The sequence below is a fragment of the Lottia gigantea genome (genome assembly GCF_000327385.1).
Source record: "Lottia gigantea unplaced genomic scaffold LOTGIsca_10, whole genome shotgun sequence".
NCBI lineage: Eukaryota > Metazoa > Mollusca > Gastropoda > Lottiidae > Lottia > Lottia gigantea.
The window spans coordinates 2,236,357-2,246,072 of NW_008706747.1; the positions used below are offsets into that span (position 1 = coordinate 2,236,357).

The 9,716-nt window shown below is 33.7% G+C and overlaps 1 protein-coding gene across 1 annotated transcript; it reads right to left on the reverse strand.

Moving 5' to 3' along the window:
• Nucleotides 1–295: 295 nt before the first annotated feature.
• Nucleotides 296–3,045, reverse strand: LOTGIDRAFT_109755 (hypothetical protein; the record flags this gene model as incomplete). Its single annotated transcript, XM_009046162.1, has 6 exons — nucleotides 296–481; nucleotides 942–1,080; nucleotides 1,494–1,576; nucleotides 1,960–2,111; nucleotides 2,369–2,485; nucleotides 2,949–3,045. Coding segments are annotated over 6 exons (774 nt in total), but the record flags the coding sequence as incomplete, so codon positions are not given.
• Between the last annotated feature and the right edge of the window lie 6,671 nt (nucleotides 3,046–9,716).

The window sequence follows — 9,716 nt, forward strand, 5'->3', positions numbered from 1 at the left end:
TTTGATAATTGTCTCCAATAGTTTTATTGTCTGCAACACAGACCGTCATCATCCAATCAGATTCCTTTTCCTCTCAATTGCATACTCCGTAGGTGATTATCGACAAGGTGGAAAACAACCGATTGGAGATTTTTGTCAAGACAAGATTTTAATCAGCGACAAAAGTCTTCGACCAAGATCGCTACTTTCCAAGAATCTTTAACTTGCACAGTTTGTAGCTCATGAGCTCTCAGTTTATTGTCCCATCTGAACAATTTGACACTCCGACCTGCATCACTGCAAGGGGGAAACCAGGTCAAAAATCTATTCTGAAAAAGTAAAAGTTATAACTTACTATTTTTCCTTCTCGACCAAACATCTCCAAAAAATTTCCCATAAATTCTTTTGACTTGTCTTCCCATTTACTGAATAAATCATGTCTCTGTTTGTCCATCGAATCTTTCCATTTGTCCATAAATTCTTTACTTTTATCTTTAAATTTCTCGTAATTTTCTCGGATTTTTAATCTCTTTTCCTGAAAATCAAGAATGTCGGCAATAAGATGTGACACCCCTCAACTTTCTGTTGAACTCTTCCACACATGCATACTGAATATGTATGGTCGGAATTAGAACCCACAACCATCATCTATCTCATATAACCAGAAAACAATTGGCAACACTCATGTGAAATTTATAACCTACAGAACAGCTGTTGACTTATAATAAATCATCTTTCCTCACTTCCAGATAATTGGTATACATAATCTGGGAAAGATCAATACCAAAAGGTTAAGGTCAAGGACCAGCTGAAAGACAGGATCTTCGTGAACCTAAGTTGTTATCCTGGTAAAATATAGTTGTTTCTTCCATCTTTTCTTCCAAAACAACATAATATTCGCTTTGTGTTTTGATATTTGTCTAAATCAAACTTGCCTTTCAGAAAGAAAAGTATCTACCAACCTTAACATAGCTGACATTAAGTTCTTTAGCAGTATAACCTCGTGATAAATTCCGTCTTACGTAGACATCATAATCTTTAACAATTCTAGCTATTACATCAGTCGTAGATATACCTTCTGTTCTCTCAGTAGCTAAAAACCTACAAAATATAATCCATAATCAACACTAGTGGTGAAAAGCTGGGCATCAGGGGATTGTAAAGAAGTTTTCAGGGCCATAAATGGCTTTTTTTTGCATCATTTCAATTTTCCTTCCATGTTTGTGGTTCCTGTGATCATAGAAATGCACCTTTTGTAGGGGAATTGCAGTAACTACAGACGTCCGACTGAAATTTGGAATAGTGCAAATTGATGCTATCAATGTCCCTGATACACATAAAAAGTTAAGAAAATCTCTGTACCCTATGTTAAATAGCGGGTGTTGCATGCGAAGCAGACCTTGATTAATCTTTTCGAAACACCTGATGGTACTTCTCACTACTATACTACTTTTACTCTCGATTTTGCCATACTTCAGGCCAGTTTGATTAAAGGAATTGTCATGTATACTTACATGCCTCTTTCTTTAACAAATTTATAAACATCATTAGCTGAACCTGTTGTATAGGGTAGTTCATCATGGGCTACGAAATCTATCTGTAAATATAAACCAAAGGGGTTTTAACATGCACGACTGGGGCCACAGTCTTTTTCCCCATCTGAACAACAAAAATGCAGATCTGAAATTGCAACTGAACCCAATGTACAGAAGAATTTGTCAGATCATGGTTGTTGAGTGTAGTAACCCTCAGAAAAAGGAAAACAAAAATTCAGATCTGCATGGATTATTTAAACCACCATATTGTAAGGGATGAGCAGAGCATTTGATTGGTTGAATATTAAATGACCTAGAGAGATGCATTTCAATCATGTAAGATCATGGATAGCAAGGTGATTAACTCACAGAAACAGAACGTAAGTCAAACATTCAGAACAGCATCTTAATCGGATAATTTAAACCACCATTTTGAAAGACCTACCTTGTGAAGTTCTAAAAATTCAATATCCAGCGTCCAGGGGGCGTTAATAACCACCTCGTCTACATAGCGACAGTGACGTAAGGCTTCGTAGCGTTCATTTTCATCCATCACCGTCCTTCCTTTCATAGTGTGTGTTAAATCATCATTACATACTGGAATGGAGAATCAAACAGTCTTAGAAGAGATTGTATAGAGGTTTTTTCCAATTTTCAATCAGACTTCTGTTGCAATTCCACTAAAACTTCATAAATTGCTAAGTGTTATCAGAAATGCAAGACCTAAAAAATTTTGACTAAAAGAGAGTCAAGGTGATATAGTATAAAAAGCGTCTGGATGTTTATCTACAAGGGACACAAAGATTTAATATCTCTGATTCTCATTGAGAAATAAATAAAGGGAGACAACTTACCTCCTACTATTAAATAACAATTAGGGAATGCTAATTTAGCCTGCATCAACTGCCTGGCATGACCTGAGTGAAACATATCATAAATACCATCAGCATAAACTCTTACTGGTCTCGGAACTAAAAATACAACAGGGATTACAGTGATACAGTCGTCCGTATAATTGTTAACTAAAGGTTGGATCATCCAATCTTATAACTGTATTTCTGGATTTTATCTAAGCTTAAGCCCAGCGTACTTCGACTTAGACAGTTTAAGATTACAGATCGAACAGTTACAATCAGTTTTAGCTTAGCTCGTTCATCGGAATAGCGGCAACTGGGAGCAACAAGTCGTCTGTTACTTCTACAGCATCAAAGGGAACTGGCTCTCTACTCACTAGGGGGCAGCCCCAGTCATATAATCAGGTGTTGATGTTATCTAAAGTAGTCACAGACAGCCAGACATCCACTGATTGGTGGCAGCATGCCTGAGTGAGTTGCCACTAACAACTGAGTTATTAGTTGTAGCCTGTTGCTTTATTTTTCAGGCATTAGGCCTCTGATGGCCACAAACGATGTTAAAATTCCACCCATTCCCTACCTTCTCCTGATCTGGCCATCTCTAGTGTAATTTTCTGAGAATAATCTATTATTTCTCTTTCATCTGTTGCTAACTTTTCATAATCGAACGGTGCTGGACCATAGTTCTTAAAATAGATCAAATCAAAAAAATGAAAGAGGCATTACATTAGAACTTCTTTTCTGCACATTGAAGACAGGCAACACCCTGCAGTGTGAAATGAGGGAAATTTTGCCAAGACAGTGGCATTAGCCTACTCATTGTTTGATTTCCAACTGTTAAGGGATCTTTGTAGGGGGGAATTGCGTTGAAGAAATCTGTTGGGAAAGATTTATCAATAAATGGTTATCTTAAAATTTGAGAAACAAACTCGAAAAATACCAATCCAAGCTACTGTTGTTTGGATGAAAGTATTTACTACTAATGTCTCTGACTGTCTTCACGAATATCATGAGGTCAGAGAGTTATCTGCCCTTGTAAGCCTTTGTCCTTGACAACCGAAAAAAAATATCCAAAAAGTTAAAAAAAACAACGCAAAACCTCAACAGTAGGCCATGTGGGATACACATTAATGAATTGTAGTCTAGGACTAAGCAAATTTAATTTTTGATAAGCAATACAGGTAATTGGTTTATTAGCTAGTAATATATCCGGAGGGAGGCATTGCACCCCCCATCCCCCATAGCAAAGCCAAAATATATATATCTTTTAAAGGTGAATTCTATTGCCACCCAAAATAATCAATGTCAAGGGTGGGCAATATCTCAATATTTAGTTATCATGACAAGGAAATGAAAGTTCAAGAGAAGCCATTATTGATAATGTCACAAGATAACACCTAAACTCTGTTCTTGTTTTAAAAACAAACTTTGATAACCCATAAACCTACTTTTTCTGATTTTTTTCATATCATTGACATTATGAAAATATTTAAAAACATTTATGGAGGCAAGTAGAGTCATGCCACATTTAAAGAGATTGCAAAGAGGCTGTCTCTTTTTGTATGTATATCAGGGGACACTGTTAGCATCAATTTGCACTATTCCAAGTTTCAATCAGATATCTATGGTTCTTGCAATACCACTAAATCTAAGCGTTTGATGACATCACTATTGTAAAGGGACTTATACATCATTAGCAGCTTTTATGATAGTGACGTCATAATACGCCAAGTTTCAGTGGAATTGCAAGAACCACTGAAGTCTGATTGAAAATTAGAATGATGTAAATTGATGTTATCAGTGTCCCCGATAACATGAGGTTATCTATGAAGGTCAAGATGAGCAACTGATAGGTCATGGTAAGGTCAAAGTTCAAGTAGGTTGAAAGGTCGAGTAAAACAGATAATGTAAGAGAGATAATTATTCAAAGTTTTTAAACAAGCCTTAATCATTTCTGAACCAGATTCAAAGAATGATCTGACAAAATTCCCATTCAATTTGGGTTCAGTTGTGAATATTTCAGAATTCTTCACATATTGAAGCTGATACTCATCTCATGGACGCTAATTTGATTGGTTGAATATTCCAACTTATAGAACATGTGTTATATAGCAATAATGTCAGATCATTGATGGCAGATGGAATCAACCACATATAATATATGAAACATAACATCCAGATGTCAATTTTAATTTTAGGTGAAAGACCATGCCATATAAGGGCAAAAATTAAATTCTACCTAAAGTTTTGATATTAAACAAATATGAAACAGTCAAAGCAAAGAAAAAAAAAAAAAAAAAACATTCCTAAATATAAGCTTATGAATATTCAAAAAAAGATAATCCCAAAGAATCCATTCCAAAGATATACTCAGTTGCTTTCAGGTTAACTTATTTTTATTTCATTTCATAGTAGCTTTAATATTTTTTTTTTCATCTCATGCTATATTTAATGGGTTTTTTTTTTATGGTAGCTTTAATGTTTTTCATAATTTTTTGTACATAAGCATCAATAATTCTTCTTATCTTGACTGCATGGCAGTTTTCATGTAGATTTTTTATTTCATGGTAGCTTTAATTTTTTATTTCATGGTAGCTGTAATGGTTGAAAAAATTCAAAAGAAAACCAAAAAGCAACTTGAAGTTGAAGAATTAGATATTCATTTTGAGGTAAATTTTACCTTGTGTGAATTTTGTCTCAATTTTAGACTTGTTCTACGCGGCCTCTAATAAAAAATAAAGTAAATAAATAAATTTATAACACAAAAAATATAAAATTACAAGCTTTTTGTGCAAATTATACTGTCCATTAGTAAGTTATTTAAAGCTGCATTCAGAGATTCATTTTAGTCACAAAAAAAAACAGAAATTATTCTGTGGCACACAAAATCTCAGAATAAATATAAATTTTTCTCTTTTTTCACCGATTATCTATACCCATCGAGAATTGTGACAAAAGATGACTTTTTCAAGGTCATCAGATTTTCACACACTGACTGAGATTAGAATTCACAACCATCACACCATTATGACTTAAATTACATCAATATTCTAATGCTTTAACCGACTGCCCTAAAACCATCTTCACAATGTCAGACTATTACGAACTGTGTCTAATACCTTGACTGCAATCGCCACCTTCTTGTATTACAGAAGTTTGTATTAGATTGTATGTTATTGAATACAGCAAATCACAGGCCTCGATACACGCACAGCTAGGGCACTGATTGGCTGTATATCGTAGCGTACAATCCAATCAAATTGCTGCATTTACAAACTTAATACAAGAAATGTAGCTATAATAGTCAAGGTATTAGACACAGCTCATGATAGCTTGACATTGTAAAGATTTCCTGCAGCTGGTACAGGAATGTTATTTCTATAAATGAAACTCAAATATGTACATACTGAGTGCTTAACAGAGTTGATTGAATACAAGTAGAGTCTAGGATATGGATATTGATAATTTTATAAAAATCAATTGAAATCAATCAAAATGAACTGATATGTGCTAGACTACACAAATATCAACTTCAAAATATAGCTAGATTCACACAGTTATATCTTAAAGGGATTGTAAAGAGATTTTTTACATTTTTCATGTGTATCAAGGACACTGATAGCATCAATTTGCACCATTCCATTTTACGATCAGATGTCTGTGGTTCCTGCAATTCCACTAAAACTAAGACGTCACATATCGTGAATATGATACAAAAATATATGGCAATTGCCAATTAGTAACGTCAACAAACACTTAGTTTTTGTGATATTGCAAGAACCACAGACATCTGATTGTAAATTGGAGTGCTGCAAATTGAGGAATTAGATCACCTCTTCAAATAATTTGGTTATGACTGGGTTTCATCAGTGGAACACATATTCATTCGAGAATGGCAATACTCAATGTTGATTGGCTATTCCAATTCTAATCAAAAGCACACTCCAATCAAATCAAACAATTCAAAGACTGAATTTCAAACCCACAAGATGCAGAAGATACAAAGTAGGCTTCTGAATTCATGAATAATCCAGAATGACAATACTCAATGCTGATTGGCTATTCCAATACAGATTAAAAGCACACACTAATCAAATCACACGATTCAAATACTAAATATCAAACTAGCTACTTACAGGTCTCCTGAATTCATGTCCATTTCTCAGTCCTCCATTTTCTTCTGTTTGTTCCGCCATATCTCCGTTTCTTGTCCTTTTCCTTGAGGACATTCTCGATCTGGAAAAAAAGATCCACTCTTTAAGAAATATCGTACCTTTGTTTTACATTTTAAGGGATTGTAAAGCTAGTTTTAGTGCAATTGCAAGAACCATAGGCCACTGATTGAAAATTGGATCAATGCAAAATGATATCAGTGTCCCCAATATACATAAATTTATAGGAAACCTCTTAATAATCCCTTTAACTTCAAAGTTACAGTGTTTAAACTAGTTACAGAATTATAAGAAATCTATTTCAATAAGTCTAAAGGTCAATATGAGTTAATGTTATCAGAATTATATAATTACCAGGAAACAACTCTTTAGTCTTATCAACACTTATTATGGAATAGACTGTAAGAAATTTGACATCTACAGCAAACCTTTTAAGGTAACAAGATTTTAATGCAAATTTCACTTAGTCATTTTGGAGATCAAATCAAAAAATGTTTTGAATTATTTTGATGACAGAGTGTTCACATGCATTTCAGACAAAATGGTGTAAATTTACAGCTTACTTTAAAACACTGTCTTATCAAAATTTGTTTTAAATAGTGCAAGCCTTGGCATTAATTCTACCCACTGCTAACTTCTGATAAAGTTCAAAGTTCAAAGGTTGAAGTACTATCTAGTACCTGTTAAATGTCAGCCGCCAGACTCAACATGTGGTTCCACCTTGACGCCTAAAAATAGGATATGCAGAATGATTTCTGCCACCGACATTACATAACTATAAGTGTTAAACTTTATGAAGGCACCTTGTTTGCATTCACTTAAGCAGGTCCATACCTAGTACATGCCTGTAAGGGCAGGAGGGGGTGTCTCTCCAAGGCTACTTGGGGGGTGGAGTGGAAGCCAAACTTAGGTTACATACATGAATAGTTTTTGAAATATTCAATAATTTTACACGTGCATTTGAAAAGGATCAAACCTCATAAACCTTAAGTTCAAACAGGTTTATGATATCGTCATTTGAAAAACACATACGTGCTTGTTTTACAAAACTTTAAACCAAGTTCTACTGTATATAGATCAGTACAGAAAGTTCAAGATGTAGACCTATATTCTTATTTCACAGTAACACTATATATCATAGTCTATAAACAAAACACTGTATAGTATTTTATAGTCTACTGAGAGTGAGACTGATATTTTTCTGTTACATTAGTGTAAATTCCAAACTGACAAACCACTCCAACGGAAGGTTAAATATGGCACAAAAACATGTATTGCTATAAATTAGCAATAGAAGAAACTATAATTCATACAACAAAAAAAACTTTTGTACTTGGAGGTATAATTGGATGATGTCAGTTTGAATTTTATACCCACCCTTATCCTTTCTATTCAGAGCCCAATGATCTTATCTAGGAGCTTCTGTATCCAAACTATTGTATATTAATAGTTTACTGGATGACAACAAAAAAATGTTATTTGAAATTCCCCGCCCAGCATTTTCTTAAACTAAAAAACGATTTATTACATAAGCAGGACAAAAAACAAAACAATTATTTTGAAAAATCTCATTAATTTAAGCTTGTTACTTTCAATAACCATAATCCACTTGTCAACAAAACAATGAATTGACCAAAAACAATTCATAAACAATACAGACCCTTTAGGCATTATATGTCCTGATGAGGCTGTTATATCCGCAACATGTGTCAAAGCAATAGATGAGCTATAGTCAATTAAATTAATGGATTGAACAAAATGAAAAACAGTTACTACATGAAATCCTCTCAATAAATAACTTAGCACTCCTAATATTGTCAACAAAATAATCAATAAACCATTCAGACACCTTAGGCATTATATGTCCTGATGAGGCTGTTATATCCGCAACATGTGTCACAGAAGTTAAAGAAGAGCTATTGTAAATCATTACCCTTCATATATCAACTATATAATGGATTGACAAAAATAAAAAACAGTTACTTCTTCTTAGTACTTCTTATATTGTCAACAAAACAATAGATTACCCAAAGCGATTTCATAAACATTACAGACCCCCTTAGGCATAAAGCTTTTATTCCCGACAATTAATCCCTTCTTATATTAAAAACGGTCAGAGTTGCCATTTTAATGTTTGATTTGATCTTGAATATATGTAAATAGTCTTCAAATGTACTAGAAACTAGGAATTTCACTGTCTATTTCTATAAAGTGTCTTTCCTACATAATGACAGTCTCAAGACAATCGTCATTTTAACTTTCAAGTGCGATAATTCTGGACATACAAGGATGTGAAGGCTCAAATTTCAACGGTGAGCTGTGACTTCACGTTTCTGAGACTAAAGTATGATTGATCAAACGGATGGCGAACCTGTCTCTGTCACAACTTAAGAAGTGATTGACAAAAGACGAATAGTTGCCTCAATAAATTTCTTAGTACCCTTATATTTTTGTAAACAAAACAATCAATTAATTCAAAAACAAAATATTTACCCCTTAGGCATTTTACTGAAGTACACAATTCATTAACAAATAGTCTTATATCACTTTAAAATCCAGGACACAATCTAAGTTAGAGCACAACATTGGACAACAACTCTCAGCAAAATAATTCAGAATACCCCAAATTCAGTCAACTTTGTTTCAACTTTTCATGATTGTAAATTCAAGCGTTAAAGTCCAACTGATTGCAGATATCAAAGTTTAAAACAGGATTTTAGCATCGATATGCCTGATTGCCCATGTTTTGGATTTCAGGTTTCATTTTGCGGTTTGAATTGATAATACTTGGTTTAAATATACAATGTAAACACTTATCAATTCATTTTCTATACATTGATGCCATTTTCCAACATCTCTGATTCCTGCAATTCCAGAAAAACATTGTAAAGCCATGCCATGCATGATGCTACCAATTTTGAAATTACCATTTGGTTTGAATGCTATTTGATTATGCTACACTAGTATAACAATCTTCCAAAATGTAATGATTGAAATTGGTTAGTATCAGGTGATACAGAAGATACTATCCCATAGAAGCACTGGCCAAGGTCACAAGAAGAGACAATACATCTTTTACATAATTGTCTCCTTCAATGGTGAATGTTACACAAACGGCAGTGTTGTAATTACCAAATTCAGAAAAAAAGCCATGATTTTAAGGCAGTAAGGGCATT